The sequence below is a fragment of the Exophiala xenobiotica genome (genome assembly GCF_000835505.1).
Source record: "Exophiala xenobiotica strain CBS 118157 unplaced genomic scaffold supercont1.1, whole genome shotgun sequence".
NCBI lineage: Eukaryota > Fungi > Ascomycota > Eurotiomycetes > Chaetothyriales > Herpotrichiellaceae > Exophiala > Exophiala xenobiotica.
The window spans coordinates 179,645-199,425 of NW_013562494.1; the positions used below are offsets into that span (position 1 = coordinate 179,645).

Genomic DNA, 19,781 nt, shown 5'->3' on the forward strand with positions numbered 1-19,781 from the left:
GGCTTCCTGGCTTCCTGGCTTCCTGGCTTCCTGGCTTCCTGGCTTCCTGGCTTCCTGGCTTCCTGGCTTCCTGGCTTCCTGGCTTCCTGGCTTCCTGGCTCTCGATTCGGAATCAGCCATGAACCACCATCAAGCTGGAACTCGCTCGGATAATAGATTCTGTGGTCCACCAATAAGTGTAGTTTGGGCTGGGACTAGAGCCGCAGGAGAGTTAACCAAGCCTCTCTTGGTTTTCTTGGCTCTGACGTAGTCTCAGCTTATTGGGAGGTACTAGATTGGCTAGGTGGGTATTGTTCTCTTGCCTCTCACTGTCCGTCCTCGTGATGGCGAATGACTGGGAAAACAACCCGCAACGCCTAAGCTGCAAAAGGGGCAGTGATGACAAGACAGGAGGATAATTAAACTTACCTGTTGGCCAATTTTTTGTCACATAAGTTAAGTTCTGCGCAATACTTAAATTCTGTGCAAGGCCTCTCGTCTTCAATTTGCATTAGAGCACGCGACCACTGAAATCTTTTCTACTATGCTAGACAACCGGAGAATATTTCGGCTAGTGGTATCTTATACCCTAGACTGGATTGTCGTGATGTATCTGCGAACGTTCCTCTAATATGAAGAGTGCTTGTTCTAACGGTGTTTCAGTACTTTAGCAGCTGGCGGAGGAGTTTTGAACTATATCAGCGGCTACCATCGACCATTCTCCCTGACCGACACCTCACTTGCATATCCTGAAAAGAACAATATTGTGTCTCTCACCGTTGTCGGAATTGTGGCTTTCGCAGTTCCCGCTGTCGCCATTGCCGTATTCTGCCTGGCATTGCCTGCTCGCCCTGTCCCCGGCGCAGCCTCTAGACCAGCGGCCTGGAGAAGAAAACTTTGGGACATGAATGCTGGCTTGCTCGGCCTTGCTTTCAGTCTTGCCTTGACTCTATTTGTCACCTCGGGCCTTAAGGACATCATTGGCAAGCCGCGCCCGGATCTTCTAGCACGCTGCGATCCAGACGTCAGCAATATTGACAATTGGATCGTTGGTGGGTTTGGGACCAGCCTTGACTCCGAGGCGTCAGCCTTGGTAGTATCAGGCATCTGCCGACAACCAAATCAACGACTTCTCGACGATGGCTTTGCTGCCTTTCCATCCGGCCACTCATCCTTTTCTTGGGCAGGCCTTCTTTATTTTACACTCTGGTTGTGTCTAAAACTCTCGATCACCATTCCGCATCTCGGAAATACAAGGCCGGTGAGCAAGAAAATGTCAGGTGGCGCTGCTGAAGGGCACCCGGCTCTCGAGACACAAGCAGCGCCTCCACTCTGGTTGGTCCTAATCGCGCTCTTCCCATGTGGCGTGGCTTTGTTTATCTGCTCCAGCAGATACGCCGACTTCCACCACGCAGGTTTCGACATTATTGCCGGATCAGCCATTGGCATCTTTTTCGCCTGGGGATGCTTTCGCACCTATCACCCCCCTGTTCGGCAGGGTGTCGGGGCGAGTTGGGGCCCTCGGCAACACGACCAGGCATTCTTTGCGAGGACAGCCTCCGAAAACAGCCAGTCGAAAATCCTACCATCTCTAACACCATGGCGAGTCGCTCAGGACGAAGAGGCGGGCCAGTCGCAACTCAGTCCCCAACGGGTAGATATTGGTCATTCTGCAGAGGAAATGACCACGCCTGTCGGTCATAGGTACCCTGGGAGACAAGTCTTAGTGTAGTTCCTAGCCTTGAATTTTTGGGATGTTATAAGATCTTCCGCCAAACCGTCATTGGCGAAGATGAAGTGAATTGTGGTGTGAACCTTTCTCTCTTGTACGTTATGATGCCTCAAGGTAGAGCGATTGTAGGCTCAGATCACTCATTAGGTCCAGTCATTTTGTTGCTTTACCCAGCTTTGTCGTCGCACAGCCTTCATTCCCTCTCCATTATATTATTATGTATCATGATAAGTCCTGTCGTTTACATGTACATTCCAATCCATCGAGTGGCGGAGACAAGTCAGATATTATCCACCATACGCGGTCTTTTGATAGCCCGCTTGCTGGAGCAAGAACTTATCAGGGACGTCGCACCAAACATCAACGACGAGGCTGACTTCGATTTTCTCAAAGCTGGAGCGCTCGAATCCCCCCGGGGCAGGTTGCTGCTGGACATGCCCATAGCCGGCAGGGACTACAGCGGTCTAGCCTTGTGAATGCCGTCCGTCTCATGCTCCGAATCCAATAGTGCTTCGACAGCTTTGCGCTCGACGAGTAAGGCGCAAATAATCGCGATCATGATGCCGTAACAGTTCCTGGGACGAAGGAGGCATGGCGTGGAATAAAGAGGAGCCCACCTTACAGGCGGATGTAAAGCCGGCTCAGCATGTGCAGGTGGAATTTGGTAGATCCGGGACCATTTTACGCAAAGGATGGCATTGCTCTTTGTGATGATCATCGATTCCACCGGCTAGGGCATCGATGATGTCTCCACGAGTCGCTTGGTGCGCGGCCAGATCTAGACGGAACCGACGTACCGTTGACTTTACATTGTAAGGGACCTTGTACATTACGCACAGGTGATGACGCGGCCATAACGGCGAATCGTCGCTCAGGCTTTTGTTTCTCATTCTCTTTGGAGTCCACCCCTGGCTTTGTTCAAAAAGGTAATCTTGCCTATTGCAATGCTGGTTTGGCACACCGGAAGTGGAGCGGAACCCTTGCATGTCCGCTACGACCTTGGACAGCGTGTCGCGATCGAGTGAAGCTTCCAGCGGACGAGGAATGTTCTGTCACTTCCGAGGAAGACAGTGACCGCCGTAAAGAAGCGGCCCGGGTGTTCAGATTTCTGGCCAATAGAATCGCAGAAGAGGGGCACGAAGCGGAGGATGAAGACGATGGCTGAGCCGATATGATTGATTGAGCCGCAACGTCCACTCCTGAAGCTGCGATTTTGGCCTGCTCTTGGGGAGACTGGAAGACGAACCGAGTGCTCCGCATGACTTTTCGAGCTAGAACAACGCATTCAGCACCAGGCCGCATGGCTAGATGGCCGATATTCTGCGACACGGACAAATTTTCTCGTCCCATAAGAGTGAGCGGTGTTGCTAGACCAATCGACGTAATCTTCCCCGCTCAGAGTCTACATAAAGGCCCCTTGTTCTTGGATTTTCCCCCATTACGACTTTCCAGGCGCAGTCCACTGTACCGAGGAATCGCATCATGTCTTCGGCGAGCATCGCAGAATCTCGGCAATCCCTGCTCCAATATCGAACTTCCGACGACCTGGAAGTTGGGTATTCCCGCAGTCCATCTTCCAGAGATAATGAGAGCCACCAGCAACTCAGGTCGCTTCATCGAGGGCCCTCAGGTGTGATGGAGCCATTCGCTGCGGATGGATTCGACCGCGGCGCCTCTCCGAGTCCTCTTTGGGAGCGAATTCAAGTATGGTTATGCATACGACCGCGAACAACCAGCGCGAGACTCAGGTCGTGGCCCAAAGCTCGCAACCGGGTGCTGAGCAGATCTCCAGTGAAGAGGCTTCGAGCTTCGAGGTGTCTTTTCTATCTCGTTGTGGGCTACCTATTATTCCTGTCCGTTTCTTCAGAATCATGGAAGTTCGTTCTCTATTGACCAGGTTCTTAGCGGTCTAATCGACATTTTTGGATACGCGGTGGAAGGGCTCAAGTCATATTTCCCTGATGATATTGACTGGATGCTTCATCACTGGGGCCAGCAAGGCGAGCCGACAGAGAATTGGGGACGTTGGCCAACGTACGTACATTTTCGGCTGTCTCTTGCGTGTCAAGGGCTCACAGGCCAGTCATCGCCTGCAACTGGAACATATTTAGTTGCCGCCAAATATTCGTTTTATGCGTTCCCTTGTCCCGCAAGAGAGTGATATGCTGAATCAGAGATCTTCCATAGGGATGCTACTGGAGACATTCGTCCCGTCAATTGCCATTCCCACAATGATTACTGGAGATCCGTCCCCCTCTATGAGGCAATCTATGCCGGCTGTACCGGTGCAGAGGCTGATGTTTGGCTTGTCGACGACGAGTTATACGTTGGACACAGAAGATATGCTCTCGCACAAAATCGCACCCTTCAAAGCCTATACCTCGAACCCCTCCTCAAGCTTCTAAACAAGCAAAACCCGCCCATAAAGTACCAACCCGACGAAGATTACCCTGACCCTTTTGTCGACAAACATCCTCTCAACGGCATCTTCGACGTTGACCCCTCTCAGACCTTCGTCCTCTTGATTGACTTCAAAAGCTTCGGTCCGACCCTGTGGCAGAAACTGAACGAACAGCTCACAGTGCTCCGAGAGAAGGGATATCTGACTTACTTCAACGGCACCAGTATAGTGGAAAACCCCATCACAGTTGTAGGCACGGGCAACGCCCCCTTTGATCTACTGGCCGCGGAGAGCTACCGCGACGTGTTCTTCGACGCCCCTCTAGATGAAATGGCAGATCTGTCCACGCACTGGCCCAATCCAAATCGGGCGCAAGATGTCACTCGAGCGCACGTCGACTACCGAATACTACCGAAGACTAACACCACTAGCTCTCCCTCACAGACACCTTCGCTCGCCAACATTCTCAACACCGACCACCAAACAGGCACCTCCAGCACCCTCAATCTCACCCGCTCAACCAGCCTTCCCACCGCTGCCGACGTCTTCAATTCCACCAACAGTTACTACGCCTCCACGAGCTTCACACGCTCTATTGGGCGCGTGTGGGGTTCACGCCTCACGCAGGATCAGCTCCAGCTGATCCGAGGTCAGATCCGGGGTGCGCATGCCCGCGGCCTGAAGGTGCGGTACTGGGGGCTGCCGCAGTGGCCGATCGGCCTGCGGAACCATGTGTGGCACATTTTGATCCGGGAGGGCGTGGATATGCTGAACGTGGATGATGTGCGCGGCGGCACTCAGCGGGACTGGAGGAGGAGCAGGAGGAGGAAGAACGGTTGAGGCGTCTAGTTGGTGGTCGGTGTGGGGAATGGTGGCTGGCAGTGAATGGGCATGATGTCTTTCGGTGTGTATATAAACGTGTGTAAAGCCAACTACTTGAGTTCATGTGCAGATCCCAGCGTCGATCTCGTTGCGGCCAAAGGCGCCATTGTTTCTCTGCCATCTTAGTCACTCTGCTACCTGCTCCTACGGCTCCCGGCACAAAACAATGCGGTAAAGGATCGCAATCTTGGACAGGGGCTTCCAGCAAGGGGCTAGGTAGACAGGATAATCGCTTTGTTCAAAGTAGTCAAAATATGCTGCAAAGCATATATGCACGTGGATACGGGCTCTTAGGCTCTAATAAGCTGCTGATAATTTCAGAGTTGTATGGCGTTCTGAAAGGCGAAAGAATAAGGAATACTCTTTTGCAGTTGTAGCTTTGCCACCAATCTACGCCTAACGCAAAGTCAAAGCCTAACCATTGGTCAAGTCGGCAGTGGGCTTGTAATGTAACCAGATCCTGACAAGCATAGCTGCCAAACCTTGGGAAACTATACTTCTTGTCCTGTAAATTCCAAAGCAAGCCTTTTAGCTAGTCGGACCGGTTTGGTGCTGACTTTGTAGTCCAATCGATCCGACCAGAAGTGTGCAAATGCTGCGTGCATCAGCGGTGTGCTGCCAAACACGATACCCGCAATAGGGAACACCAAGTAATCTCGCCCAGGTGCGAATTTCGTTCTTATTTCGCTTGGAAAAGCTTTCTTCCATCTCTTCGTAAAGACCCGCTTCTTTCATCTCGGCTTCGCGAGCTTCAACGCACACGTGATGATAACCTTCATAAAAGAAGAAGAAGTAGATCAGCATGAGACAAAATCCCATAGCCCTCAGATAAGCTGTAAAATCCAGGAAGACGGTGAGTGACCCAGAGCGCACAAGAGACGCTGGGAGCGTCGTGAAAATTGTGGAAAATATTGTAACGAGAAAGAGGTGCATGGGCAAAAAGTGTGCTTCGAAGACGCGAGTAGCGAGCACAACATTTCTCCAAGTCAGCACGTAACCCTGGTCGCCGTGCATTTGATAGTGCGATTGCTTGAGTTCCAGTTTCAAATTCTGAGAGAGCTCGCCCAAGCCTGACGATGGTGGGGACCTACTTCCTAGCTTAAAGAAGTGGTCAGCTGTATACCCAGCGTCAAGGCAACCCCACATGTGGCGTAAGCCTTGGACATATCTTGCACGATGGCTATCGACCCATCCTCGTATCCCAAACTTGGTGCTGCTGATAGTGCATTGGCTCGCAGGACTGGGAACGGACTCGATCGTCATTCTCCCATTGGTGACAAAGAAGCACTTGAGCATCATATGCATGTCTTCTCCGATAGCGCCGGCATCGGTATCCCAGCCCGCAACCAGATGGACAAGCGGAAGCGGAAGCGTGTAGACTGCAGTTGGGAAGGCGATGCCATGTCTGCGGGGCTTGTATTGGAAGCACGACAAGCCTGCTCCGCACCACATGAGGTCAGCGACGCGAACCATAATAGGTACATGGTGTGCATTGCGGTCGAAGACGATCGGGGGCATATACATGGTCATGTCGATCGTGTCGCCTCCTTGTCGATAGTAGGCATGCCTCCGGAGGATAATTCGGAAATAATCGCCGAGGTGCGTGTCACCTGCATCAAGACAAGGTTGTAAGCAGACGCAAATCAATGGCCAATCTCGAACTTACTATCCATGACCGTCAAAAGCACGTCCCTCCAGGATTGGCTATGGGTATATTTTCTCTGAACTTCTTTCGCAACCCAGCTTATATTACTACTCTTTCCGGGTCCTCGCCGGGGAGGTCTGCAGGGTGTATTGTATGCTGTATGTCCTTGAATCGATGTCTGAAGGAAGATTCGAGCTTTATGGCGACTGGAACGGCGTTCGGGTCCCTTTCCTCCATGGCGAGAAATACCTGATTCGATAATATGGTCAGCGAGAATGGCCTTACCTGCATGGAAGCTGCATATTTGAGGTGCATCTACATACATCATACGCCGTAGTCGCGAGTGCGTGACTGGCGAGCACTTTTAGGGTGTCTTCCAACAAGGCGACGTCTTCTTTGTAAATCGGAATCATGATGGCATGTATGGCCCCCAGTCGGTCGATCCTGTTTTGTTCTTGCGTGGCTCGTCGATTATGCTTGGGGGTATGGCTATCCTCGTCCTTATCCTTCGGTGCAGCGATCGAGGTGCCGCCGGGACCGTATACTTTCTCGACTGCTGCCCAAGCGTGCCATACCGATCGGCTGAGTCGAATTGGAAAGATCAGTGCGAGTAGGTGAAGAAAGAGAGAGTATGACATGAACAAAATCTGGGCGAACACGGGGTGGTGTCCCCTAGCGAGCCCTGGCGAATAGTTCAGGCTGATACATGCTATCGTCTGGAGGACCTGAAGGGCACATTCTGTGAGGATCAACAAAGCTAGCACCGAAAGGCCAGGGAGACAGCGGAAAAGCCAGCAGAGGGCCATGGCCGTCAAGAAAGCAACAAAGAGACGTCGAAGAGGTTGTAGAGGCGTACCACGCATAGTAAAATCAATCAAGCACGGCACACAAACCAAGCCTCCACAGTTCAGTAATGACAGACTAAATTTTCGAAAGAAAGAATATCCTTCATGTCATCTGGACACAGAGTGATGTTAGTGGCGTTCTTCTTGAACTCAGTGCCCGTTCAAGGGAAGCGTGGCCGATAGAGAGTGACGCGGCCTGGGAAGGGAAAACCCCCCTTTATCCGGTGAGGTATGCGTGTTGAATAATTTCAGTCGTATTCCTAGTCGATGAGAGCCTCTTTCGTGAAATAGACAAAAAATGCGGCGTCGGGTCAACCTCGTCTTCTTCCTCCTCCTGCTTGTCGCATCTCCTCTCATTCTTTTTTCACGCTTTCTTGCCTTCACTCAGCTTTTCTTTGAGCATGCTGGCATAGGCATCACACAGGATCACATCGCCCGCGGACATGCCGCAAATCAGCCTAACCACACAGCACAACTGATCCCCAGAATCATACATCGGATCTTTCATGACTGGCACAATCAGTCGATGCCGGCGGATTGGGAAGAGGCAAGGCAGACATGTATCGACGCAAATCCAGATTGGAAGGACATGGTTAGTCACGCCACACCATGTTTTTGTGTCCCGCGGAGGCCATATTCAGTGGCAGCTCGCTGTACAGCTTTCGTTCTCTGGTGTCGGAAAAAGACGTTGAAATATGGCCTCACAGCTCATGGCCATCGACTAAATATGCTCCTAGTTATGGACTGAAGAGACGTCTCGAGACTTCATCAGGAGGAGTTACCCGTGGTTTCTCAACACCTACGATGGCTACAGGTTCCCGGTGCAGAGAGTCGACGCCACCAAGTACTTTCTGATGCTTCATTACGGAGGCATCTACCTGGACCTGGATAATGTGAGACGTCTTGTTCCTGCTCCTTGCCTCACGCGAGTTCCCCTGGCCCGCAACTTATGGCTATGTAGTTCAGCTTGTCCGACGACTGATAATTCTTCCTCCCAGGGTTGCCTCCAATCCCTTGAACCGCTTCTCTATCTCCCAACCTGGACTACTGACGGCGGCCGTGGCGCCCTCAGTAACAATATCTTAGGTTCTGTCCCGGCAACCGCTTTCTGGCGGCTGCTTACCGACTCCCTCATCCGCTACAACTACAACTACCTCTTCCCCTACATCACGATCAGCTATGCCAGCGGCCAGTGGTTCGAGACCGCAATTTGGCAAACCTATCATGCTGGTTCCGCGCACGGCGATAATCCGCTCGCCGACTCGAATAGACCCTTACACCGGTATGTGTCCCTCAATGCACAAGTCCATCACTAATTTACCGGACATTACAGTATAATGATGGACGACCGGCCCGACGCGCCGCCCTGGATCTTCTTCACACAGCTGCGCGGCGGGACATGGGTGAATTGGGATAACGACTTGTTCCTGTGGATTGGGGATCACCTGGTGCTGCTCGCGGTGGCCATCTGCGCACTCGTTGCGCTGGTCTGGCGGGCAAGCGTTCGATGGCTGGGACGTGGTTGCCGTCTACGTGCTCAGAATTACGTAGTAGCGTGGGAATATCAGGCGAAGGAAGTCCCTAATGTATAGACTTTGCGTCAAGCATACCAAGGGTCGCAGCCTTTTGGAGGTCCCTTCTCCGGCTCAAACAGTTAGCCTGGAGGATGTCAGATTGAGTGCTCTAGTTCAAAAGTTGCAGTATCGGCATATAAGCGTGGAGAGCTTTGAGGAAACGCAGAGCAGGAGACCAGGAAGGTTCCCAACACCCAACGCGCTCAGAATTGACAATTCGAGTCATCTGAATTGTGATCTCATCCGTAGAGCGTCGAGTTATAGCCGGTATATTGACCAGTTCGCACTGTCTTACTCTGCCGGAGAGCTATGATTGCGTACTCGCATATCATCCAGGCCTGCCACTACACAAAGCAGAAATGCAACGAAGCAACGTGCCTACGCGTGATCGACGAAAAGATTATGCCGAGGAGGATCGCAGCCTCCGCGCCATTCAAGAGATGATCCCTGCCTTGGCTGAAGGACAAGTGAGTTTGGAAGCACAACGGGAAGAAGAAGGAAAGAAGACCAACTGGACAGCGATCATAGAAGTAGACAGTCCTGAGAGCACACTGGAACGGGACATCCAAAGTCAATGGAAGGACACGGCGTTTCTTACACCGAGATGCCTGAATAACCCTCGCTAATGAGAAGCATGCCGCGTGCCTGTCCCTCCTCAAGTACGCCGCTCAGCTTCCTGTGTTCCACCTGGGCTTGGGGAGTGAACCATTAGAGTGGGTGTACTTATCCCAAGCATATGTAGATTCGATTCAGCCGATCGGATTGTTGTCAGGGATAGTCCCAAATTCCAAGGTCACGAAACATTGAGGAGGCATTCTCATCTACAAGGGTTTCGTCGTGGTACGTGGCCCAATCCTTGGAAGCCAATGAGAGAGGACGGGTGACGCGCAACACGCCAACAACGAAGGACACCTTAGACCTTCAACCGTCCATATTTACCGTGCAGGTGATTCTGCAGTGCTCTGTATAAACCACCGCAAAAGTAGGGTAAGGGTAGACGCAGGCCACGAAACGGCTAGATCGCAGGTAAGCGGAAATGAGGGTCCAGTGGATGCGACCCAACCTATTTTCACGGTCCCCTTCCAGAGAAACCCATACTTCGTCCCGCGACACGACATTCTCTCCCAGATTGAGACTGCCGTGTATGAAAGAGGCACTGTCGTGCTATGTGGCCCCAGCGGTACGGGGTAAGATGACCAACGGCGTTCAGCCGCATGAAACCAGACCCTCTGACAAAGTTCGCAGGAAATCTCAAATTGCGATCGAGTATGCTTACCGGTTTCGAGACAGATTCCTACGGGCAAATGTGCTCTGGATATATGCCGCAAATGATAATCAGATTCTTCGAACGTATGGACTTCTTACTCAGAGATGTAGGTTACCGGCTCTTGAGACCTGCCCACTGAACATCTCACAAATATTGGACAATTGGATTCAACGTGAGGATGCGACATCAGACCACGAACCATGGCTAATGATTTGGGACGACTTACTCCTCGGCCCAGGAGCCGAGGAGAGCTGTAGGGGGAAACGACCTCTAGTTGAAAGATCAGCTCAGGCATTGGCCAGTTTCCACAAGCTCTTAGATCGCTCGACAAGTCGACATGGAGCGCTGATGGTGACAGCCCGCAGTCTAGAAGGTTGGACTTCCATAGACTCGGACAAAACGCATGTGAAAGTAGGCTCGTTCTCGAGAGAACAGTCCCAGCAACTCTTGCGCGTCAGGCGGCCAGATACATGGAGCGAACCTCAATCCAGCGAAGTCATCAGGTTCTCGCTCAACTCTCTCGATGACGTTCCACTCGCCATTACCTACACCATTGCAGCCATTCCCAGATATGGAGGCCTGTTGGTCACAGAGGCCGTTGATGCCATCCAAGAACGAGACGAATTTGGTGAAGAGTCCGTTGACGCGGAGCTACAGATGCTTTACCATCCACGTTCTTGGCCCCGGTCAACGCTCAAAGCGTGGAATGCGGCGTTTCGGCTTCTTCGTGGCCACGACCGACAAGCTGTGGATCTACTGTCCGTGATATCACTTCTCGACAGTCAACACATTCCTATCTTCCTCCTCGCAACTGCCGAAGCCCGAAGGGCAAGCGTCGTCGAGGCCATTGCTGCCATGTTGCGATATTCCTTGATCGTGGTGGAGAGAGAACCTGGTTTCTTGTCCGTGCACCCGTTGATTCAGGTGTTCGTGCGGTGCTGGCTCAAGAAGAAAGGCTGTTTCCTGACTACGGCTCGAAGAACGTTACGATCAACGGCTTCGCTTTTTACGGAAGGTGACACGAAGACTACCGAGAAACTTACACAACTTATCCCGCACACCAAAACCGTACTACAGCATAACCTCGGAGTCGAAGAAAGTGCTGATTGTGCGGATCTCTTACACTATATTGCTCATTACGAATGGAATCTAGGCAACACCGTCGAGGCCTATAAATACGCATTTCATGCCTGCGATTTCAGGAGGAGACTTCTAGGTGAGGAAGCAGATGAGACTCTCGCGTCTTCATCCTTGATGGCGGTGCTGCTCCGATCCCTTGGTTGATTCGATGAGGCACTCGAGATCAATTGGCAGAATGTATCAGCCTACGGTCGCATCCTGGGTCCCGATCATCCCAATACTCTCATGGTTAGCAACAATCTGGCAGTAATACTTCGTGCTTATAGTAAGTTCGAGGAAGCCGAATGCTTAAGCAGATCGACGACCGAGCGCTGTGAGAGAGTATTGGGAACACGTGACTCACGGACATCGACAGCTATGGCCAATTTGGCTCTCATGCTCGACGATCAGGGCAAATTAGATGAAGCAGAAACAGTGGCTCGAAGAGTCTTGGAACTTCGGGAGAGTGAGCTGACGTGGGAACATCAGTCCACTATATTGAGCTGTTATTGTCTGGCTCACCTACTTCACCACAAAGGATCATATGACGAAGCATCCGTGCTCTACCAAAGGGCTTATAATGGCTTTCGACGCCTCCTTGGCAGTTCGCATACTCTTACGGCGGGAGATGATCCGCCAACAAACCCCGTGTCTCTCAAGCAGGCGATCAACGCCGTATCAGCAGCGGACATATGATGTACCACCGGACTCTGACCAGCAGTAAAATCGCCCAAAGCTCGACGCACACACTTAGCAAAGCCACCGACTTTGCGACCGAGTGACGCCAGACTCCTTTCCTTTGTGAAAGCAGCCATGGTCACCACTCAGACACATAAAGTAGCCGTGGCAGAAACACAGAATGAATTGAAGCCATCCTTGAGTGATAATATCCACCCCTCACACAATCATTGATCTACCATCATTGTTAGTTAAGTACAAGCTTTCAACCAGCGGTAGACACCACGTTCCAAACATCAACAGCTGCTCGAGTCTGGAACAGGGGACATATAGGATGCCACTGAGAAGTTTCACCTATTTTATGCCGGTTTTGACGACTGTCCCGTTAAGTTAGATAGCAAAGGACCGAATGAAACCATCCCACCGCACGGTGCCTGTGGAACCGAAATGTTGCAGTGGCGTAGGAAGCCACCAAGTTGGCCAACCTCGGTACCAGTACTCAGGACCTCATCAGGCCGAAAGGCCGGTGTCAACATGGTGCTGTTAGGCATAAATCCGACGGGCTGCATCATCGATCGGAGTGCAGAAGCATGGATACCGTGTTCGGCAGCGATCCTTGCACTGAGCGAGTTCAGAGTCGGTGACTGGAAGTAATCGCCCAGACCAATGAAGGCACCACACAAGCTCGCCTCAATGTTAAAGGCGTTCATAAGATGAGCAGATGCGTTTAGCACTGCCGGCAACATGACATCGCACATGTTCGGCATGGAGGCACCTTTGATCGTACTGATTTCGTCCGAGATTGCTCGCAATGCGAGCGCAGCCTGCTTCTCCAGGCCTTGAACATTGGTCAATGTGTTTTCGGCAAGTGTCATGCCGTTCGAAGCCGTCGTTTGTCCCTCGGGCAGAGATGAGAAGAAAGATACATTAACCGGGACACTATGATAGTACTGAACGAGAAGTCGTTGTATTTGATGGCCGTACTCTAGTGCTGTACTGTCGTTCATCGAGGGAGCCGCTGGACAGACGTAGTTTGCAGCAGATGATGCCGCGAGCACGAGTAAGGAACCGAGTATTTTCATGACGTCGAGGGCTTCAGATTACTAAATCATATGTCGGGAAATCGCTCGGAAGGGATTTGGTCTCTTACTTATGGTCACCCAACCTGCCGGTGCATCCGTGTTTTGAAGCTTTTCATCTTCCTCGAGCGTCACCGCCGCACAAGCATTCTTCTGTGAGGCCATGGACCGTGCTAAGCTTGAACGTCATAAGCAGACCAGATACCACTTTGTAAAGGTCAAAATCGGAAAAGGAAGATATCGCTGAACATCACGTTGACAGTAGTGATTTTGTAGGTTTGGTCCGAGCATCCGAGCATCCGTTCGTGGGACCGGGACCGACTGGGAGGTCGAGTATCTGAACTTACGAGTACCGCAAGATTGCCCCACAGGACGAGCTTAAGTCCTGATTCAGGCTTGTCTTCGAGGTAGTTTAAGGGTCGTCTAAAGGCGACCTAATTCGTTAGAACGACCTTCTATCACAAAGCGGACACGTTTTCATTTGCGAAGAGAAAGCATCCGGTATTCGGCGTTGGACCGACGGGAGACATTGTTCAATTCCTCAAAACATGCTGGTCAAATTACTCAATACAGGTCAACCTGTTCAACACATTCAGTGAATTGCCCAAAACACACTGATCAACTGCTCCAATACTTTAACCAATTGCTCAAACATTGGCCAACCGCAAATAAGAAGTATTTGGGCCCTTTTGCCACAGAACAGTCCCTCATATTTCTGCTTCAGCGAGTAGGAACATGTCACAGAAGATTCGAAAGTCCCCAGCATCTCGACTCTTGTGCAAGCTGGCGACCGGTTTCTGCTCACGTCAGCTGTCTTCGACGATATCCCTCTGTGTGACTATGAAGGAATTGGCTGGGTGAGGTTGTGCGAGTTTTGTATGAGATTTGCATGAGACAGAGCATTCAGACCCTTGCATCAATGGAGGTCGGAAACAGGATCCTGGGGGGGCATTGGTGTGATGATATCCGAAGTCTATCGACATGGCCCAGCTCACTTCGGTTCTCTTCGTAAATGAAGACATGTCGGCTATGCGCAACGGAAGGCCGTTCTGACGGGGTCGGTCGCCTTTGGACGCTGGTCAGGCTCTCTTGGAGGCAAGCCTGAATGAACAACACGGCGTGTGTCACGAGTTTCGACGAACCCGAAGTATGAAGGATGGACGTCGTGATCTGACTGCATGATGAGAGTACACGGAAATCTCGAGAGCGCCAAAGACAATCTACGGCACGTATTAACGTGTGAAGGGCAGTCATGGATGCAAGGAACAATTTTGGCCAACCAGGTGGTCTTCAAGATGGCCCGTGGCGTCAACCCGCGTGGCGATAGAACCGTGAGCATCATCACTGAATGCGACGTGGTGCAGAATGGCGATGAAGCCGGGATCGGTCGCTGCCACTCTTGGACTGTTCTCGGACTAATTTCTATCAGGTCATCCGCATTGCAAAGAACTCTGTCGAAAAGTAGCATCATGGATGGTTGCTGTTCAAAATCGGTCTCATTCTGAGGTCAAGTCAGGCGTCACTCTGAACGAACGACATGCCAAAGAACGTAGGCTTGAACGGGCGATAAGTGACGGGAGGTGTACTTCACTTCTGCTATCATCAATCCATGGTACTGACAGTCTGTGAAGACTATCACTGTTTCGAAGTCGCCCTCATATTTACATTGCAGCTGAGTCAATGGTACAAACTTAGGACGTAGAGGAAGAATTAATCGACGTTCTAAAGTTTATAGATGATGACTGGCTGCGCGAACAAGATGAACACAAACCGAAACAAGATCACCTCAATGAACTCTGGGGCGCCTCTAGTTCACGGGAACTCACTGAGGCTGGTCATTCGGCCGAAAAGAATCACGAGGCATCAAGTCAAGATCGAAATCGTCGAGTTGCAGAACGCATCAGACGAGGTCGGGCCATCCGTCGCTCGATCCGCGCATATGCATGTACGTGTGCATCTCAGGTCCCGAAATCAGGGCTGAAGTACCTGGTAAGTAAGCAAGCAGCATGCATGGCACCAGCATAAGATTTGCACCGGGATCTACAACAGTAACCACGACCATCACCACCAAGCTCCCCAGTGAAGCTTAGCCTCCTTGTCTCCCTTGTCGGCGAAGGGCTGGAGAACCGTCCTCGGACATGCCTCAATCAGTCAAGTTCAGATGTGATTGCCTAGTACTATAGCTTCATGATCGAGCGCTATATAAATTGGGGGCGCCGTGTCCTGTTGCTCAGCTATCGCTCTCACTTGCATGTAGGTTCGTTTCGTTCGTGCTCTGCACCCCTTTTCCATTCCCAGTGCTCTCCACCGTTCCCCGGTCCTGGTTTCTGTCATGAAGCAGAACATCGCTGCCAGTTTGTTTGAATTGGGCCTTGCGGCTTCTGTTGCAGCGGCGGCCGCAGCGGCCTCGAATTCCTCTTCAACCGCCTGCACCCGCCTTGCAGATCTGTACACGGAGCTCACCTTATTTCCCAACTCGACGAACTATACCTTTCAAGCCACAAACTTCTGGGACAAACGCTCCGATCTCTTGCCCACCTGCATCTTCCTACCCACGAATGTCGACCAGGTCGTCTCGGCTGTCAAGATCTTCCACCAAGAGGATGCACAGTTTGCAATACGAGGAGGAGGCCACATGAATGCAAGTCGGCGGCGGCAGGTACACCTTGACCCAGGCTAACTCCAGACCCACAGTATCCCGGTTCCAACAACATCGACGGTGGTGACTTTGACCGGCCTGTCGCAGCGCACTCTCTCAGCCAATCGATCGAATATCGCAGTAGGCCCTGGCAACAAATGGGTCGACGTCTATGCCGCGCTGGATCCCTATGGTCTGGACGCCATTGGGGGTCGATTGAAGACCATAGGGGTACCCGGGCTGACCTTGATCGGCGGATTCCACTACTTCAACAACAAGTATGGTTGGGCCATGGACAACGTTCTCAGCTACGACGTCGTTCTCGGCAATGGCACCCTGGTCACCGTGAACCAAATATCCCACAGCGATCTCTTTTGGGCGTTGAAAGGCGGGCGCAAACAACTTTGGTATCGTCACCAACTTCCTTCTCAAAGTATACCCGATTCCCAAGATCAGCACGCAAATCCAGGCATTCAACGAATCCGCGGTTCCGGCTTTTATCAAGGCCCTTTGCGACTTCACCAACGCAGATGACTCTTCAATTGCTGCCGGCTCGGTCATATCGATCCAGTACAACGCGACGACAAAGGTAGTTGCACCCTCCCTCCTGGGAGTACAAGAAGGCACCGAATCGCCCCCTTCACGGTTTGCCGGATTCGCCGCCGTGCCAGCGGTGCAGACAGTCCTTAATGTCACAACACCATGGCAGTGGGCTGACACCCTTGACACACCTAACCAGATGTTTCGGTATGTTCCACGCGTCAGCATCCATGTAATTCACCCTTCCTGACACAATGAGGCAGAATCCAGTTTGGCCATCATATTATGAAACCGGATGCGGACCAGATATATCAGTTATATCAGATCTGGAAGGACGCCGTCGATCAAATCGCGGACGTGAGTGGACTCTACCCGACATTCGTCCTCAACGTCATGCCCAAGAGCGCCAACGCTGTCGCAAAAACAAATGGCGTAGGCAACGTCTGGGGTCTTGATGATGACCAATCATGGATCTGTGAGTATTTCCTCTCATTCCATCCATCTTGGCGGGAGTGACAACAGCAACATCAAGATTGCTGACACATGTTCCCTCTGGTAGTATTCCAAACTTCAACAGCCTGGGCTCTTCCCGAGGATGACCTCCGCATGACCGCGTGGTCACGATCTTTGATTGAACATATGCACTCCTTAAACAAGGAGAAAGGTCTTTCGTCGGAATTTCTTTACATGGGCGATGCCGGCGAATTCCAGAACCCCTTTTCCACATTCCCGCCCAGCAATGTCGAGAGACGAGAGACTGAAGACCATCCGAGCCGAGTATGATCCAGACAAGGTGTTCCAACGCTTAGACTGGGGTGATTCAAGCTCGGGTTCTGATCCACTGGGTGATCGACAAAGTCCGCGAGCGGTCTCTCCCAGCCGCTCTAATGGAGGGCGGAAGTGAGATTGGCATTTTGATTCTTCGCATAATTGAGGCCTGTCCAGGTCTTAACAACAATAGTTATTCTCCATTTTGTGCAGCAAAACCTGTGCAGGGCCTGCCAAACCGGGATATAGTGCTGGTTAGCATCGTCGAGTGTCGGTAGAACATAGGGACACCCTATATCAAAAGGCCGTTTTCGACTTAGTCGTTCTCAGAGCCGTACTGCTCTTGCCATGCTGCTACAGTTGTTAGGGGCAGATATCTCGAGCCTATTACTGGCTGGTTGGTGTTCAGTCTCGAGCGAACATCATCGCTTCCTCGTCAGATCAGATAATGTCCATGGAGTCCATTTTCCATATCTCCACATCGGCCACGTCGCGTTCTTCGATCCTCCGGATTCGTCGGCGGTACACGACCTCTTCTTGCCAAGAGTCTGTACCACTATGGTCCTCTCCCGGATTTTGGTTCTGGACAGGAGTCCTCACCCTTTCCTCGTACACTCCACCTATCTCCCACACTTTGTGTCCAAGACCGACATACTTCAGAGCCGGAAAGTCAGGAACGGCTCCGGCCGGCCCACGTTGCTCAAGGCTCGTGCTAAGGTTCTCCTCTATCGCACAATCGGGCTGTTCAATGAAGGCATTGAAGGCCGCGAGCGACCTCTCCCCTTCTTCGCCGTACTGTTTGGGAGGGAGGACGCGGATTGCCCACAGCTTTGACAAGAACGGAAAGACCATCCGAAGAACTTCCTTATCGGTGCATTCGATGGCAGCGCTGAGCTGCGTAAGGTTCGGGCAAGATTTGATCAGCTTTGCAGTCAATGGCGTCGATAGAGGCCAGCGTGCCGGCAAGATCAGATGCTTCAGGGTCGGCCCACATCCATTGCAGATGCTGTCCAGGTAGAGATCGCGAAGACCCATCTTGGGCGCGGACGCGGCTGTGGGCGTGTTTTGGGCAGACCTGTTCTCGCCGTTGATCGTCCGTGGTGATGCACCTGCTGAGTTTGGCGGTGAACTCCCGTTGTCTCCCGCAGGCTTGTACCGGGCATTGACAAGATATAGCCTTTCCAGCCCTGCACATCTGCCGATTTCCAAGGCGTGGGTTTTATGCAATTGGTCCATTCTCATTGACCTCGGCTGATGTAGGTCCTTGGGCATAGGAACAAACCAAGTCCGGTCAATGAAAAGGGTGGTGCTTCGATGCAATTCGTCTTCGTCCATACCGAAGGTGTTCAGGGCAGTGAATTCTTTCATGGTAGTGGACTCCACGGCTTGCATGCATTCTACAGATTCGGCGTTGGCCAAGAGGTTATAAACGCCAATCCTTTGGAGACGGAGTTTCTTCTTGGCTACAATGTTTTTGCGGAAGAATCGGGTCAGGACGACCGATGGCTCACCTTGTTCTCTCATGCGAGGCGAGAAGTGCATAACGAGACTTTCAAGCTTATCAGCGTGGAGCAACAAGGTGGATACGTCGTCAGGGTAGCACATCGGGTCGTAATGGGTAAAAGTGAATGATTTCAGATTGGGGAGAGCAGGGATCTCGCCCGAGGGCTGCGGTGATCTGTTGGTCTGGAATCGTATCCATAGTGATTCCAGTTTCGTAAGCTTGCTGAGGCCGGCATAGACATTGGGCTGGATTCGTACATTTAGATCCCATCTGCAGCTGGAAGTCAGCGGGACGACATTCAGCTACGAATCCTGGCAACAAGCAGACCTGAAATCTTCGAGGTGTAGACACTGGTCTACAGCGGCTCGAACAGCGATATTGAGAATCATGGTGCTCTCCGAGACTCGACCGGCTCTTGAATATTCCTCCAAATCCGAGCTTCTGTAGTCGCCTTCTAGGACCAACGACCGTACCAGTGACGAGACGTTCCGAGTCACCAAGGCATTCAGGCCCATGGAGAAGGGGCTGGCACTGCCAAAGCCCTCCGGTATATCATCTCGATAGTGTATACTGCTGTGCGACCTCAAGACCACACGTTTCCATAACTGCGGAAGCGTCATATAATATAGGACGCGGGATGTGCGGCATAACCGCGCCAGGGAGGCGACATCATCGCCGAGACAGGATATTATATGGGCAACGGTCGTAAGAGGAAGGCTATCCACACCGAATGCGCCTTGAACTTCAGGTCCATTTGTGTATAGGTGATTGCGGCGAAGGCTCATTCTGCGGCGGCATGGGTTGGACGGAAAGACTTGTTCGCGGCATTGAGCAAGTGATAACGAAGGGGAGAGAGATGGATCACCACAGTCGAGGATAGAAGAAAAGGGTGGCCGGATAACTACTAGATGTTGTTGTCATGAGCATAATTTCCATGCAGATCAATCATTTCATTGTGCAGGCAGAAGCGTGAACGTAGACGGAATTGCTTACCCATGTCGTGCCATCGAGCTATGTACGGAGTAGCACTTCACCGTAGCATATATAATACTACAGCGGAGCACACTGGCATTGTAAACCCGATCCGTGGTACTCCGTATCGAGTGCACTGAGAGTACAAACATTACGGC

General features: G+C 51.8%; 8 protein-coding genes across 8 annotated transcripts; 5 read left to right on the forward strand and 3 right to left on the reverse strand.

Annotated features, from left to right (window-relative positions):
• Positions 1 to 523: 523 nt before the first annotated feature.
• PV05_00075 (uncharacterized protein) lies at positions 524 to 1,711 on the forward strand (the record flags this gene model as incomplete). Its single annotated transcript, XM_013464939.1, has 2 exons — positions 524 to 588; positions 643 to 1,711. The coding sequence occupies 2 exons, from the start codon at positions 524 to 526 to the stop codon at positions 1,709 to 1,711; spliced, it is 1,134 nt and encodes a 377-aa protein (XP_013320393.1).
• A 1,712-nt stretch (positions 1,712 to 3,423) lies between these two features.
• PV05_00076 (uncharacterized protein) lies at positions 3,424 to 4,952 on the forward strand (the record flags this gene model as incomplete). The annotated part of the gene is made up of 3 exons (XM_013464940.1): positions 3,424 to 3,564; positions 3,609 to 3,745; positions 3,899 to 4,952. 3 exons carry the CDS (start codon positions 3,424 to 3,426, stop codon positions 4,950 to 4,952), a joined length of 1,332 nt encoding a protein of 443 aa, XP_013320394.1.
• Positions 4,953 to 5,522: 570 nt separating this feature from the next.
• On the reverse strand, positions 5,523 to 6,667 carry PV05_00077 (uncharacterized protein; the record flags this gene model as incomplete). Its single annotated transcript, XM_013464941.1, has 2 exons — positions 5,523 to 6,604; positions 6,661 to 6,667. The coding sequence occupies 2 exons, from the start codon at positions 6,665 to 6,667 to the stop codon at positions 5,523 to 5,525; spliced, it is 1,089 nt and encodes a 362-aa protein (XP_013320395.1).
• Positions 6,668 to 7,782: 1,115 nt separating this feature from the next.
• On the forward strand, positions 7,783 to 9,076 carry PV05_00078 (uncharacterized protein; the record flags this gene model as incomplete). Its single annotated transcript, XM_013464942.1, has 4 exons — positions 7,783 to 8,076; positions 8,222 to 8,377; positions 8,483 to 8,766; positions 8,818 to 9,076. The coding sequence occupies 4 exons, from the start codon at positions 7,783 to 7,785 to the stop codon at positions 9,074 to 9,076; spliced, it is 993 nt and encodes a 330-aa protein (XP_013320396.1).
• Positions 9,077 to 9,417: 341 nt separating this feature from the next.
• PV05_00079 (uncharacterized protein) lies at positions 9,418 to 11,609 on the forward strand (the record flags this gene model as incomplete). The annotated part of the gene is made up of 3 exons (XM_013464943.1): positions 9,418 to 9,525; positions 10,085 to 10,245; positions 10,304 to 11,609. 3 exons carry the CDS (start codon positions 9,418 to 9,420, stop codon positions 11,607 to 11,609), a joined length of 1,575 nt encoding a protein of 524 aa, XP_013320397.1.
• Positions 11,610 to 12,512: 903 nt separating this feature from the next.
• On the reverse strand, positions 12,513 to 13,204 carry PV05_00080 (uncharacterized protein; the record flags this gene model as incomplete). The annotated part of the gene is made up of 2 exons (XM_013464944.1): positions 12,513 to 12,556; positions 12,616 to 13,204. 2 exons carry the CDS (start codon positions 13,202 to 13,204, stop codon positions 12,513 to 12,515), a joined length of 633 nt encoding a protein of 210 aa, XP_013320398.1.
• Positions 13,205 to 15,344: 2,140 nt separating this feature from the next.
• Positions 15,345 to 19,609, reverse strand: PV05_00081 (uncharacterized protein). The gene is made up of 2 exons (XM_013464945.1): positions 18,979 to 19,609; positions 15,345 to 18,921 (listed from the first exon to the last, which is right to left on the reverse strand). Exons 1-2 carry the CDS (start codon positions 19,434 to 19,436, stop codon positions 17,589 to 17,591), a joined length of 1,791 nt encoding a protein of 596 aa, XP_013320399.1. The 5' UTR covers positions 19,437 to 19,609; the 3' UTR covers positions 15,345 to 17,588.
• On the forward strand, positions 15,534 to 17,162 carry PV05_00082 (uncharacterized protein; the record flags this gene model as incomplete). Its single annotated transcript, XM_013464946.1, has 5 exons — positions 15,534 to 15,860; positions 15,888 to 16,184; positions 16,228 to 16,586; positions 16,643 to 16,854; positions 16,939 to 17,162. 5 exons carry the CDS (start codon positions 15,534 to 15,536, stop codon positions 17,160 to 17,162), a joined length of 1,419 nt encoding a protein of 472 aa, XP_013320400.1.
• Positions 19,610 to 19,781: the final 172 nt, after the last annotated feature.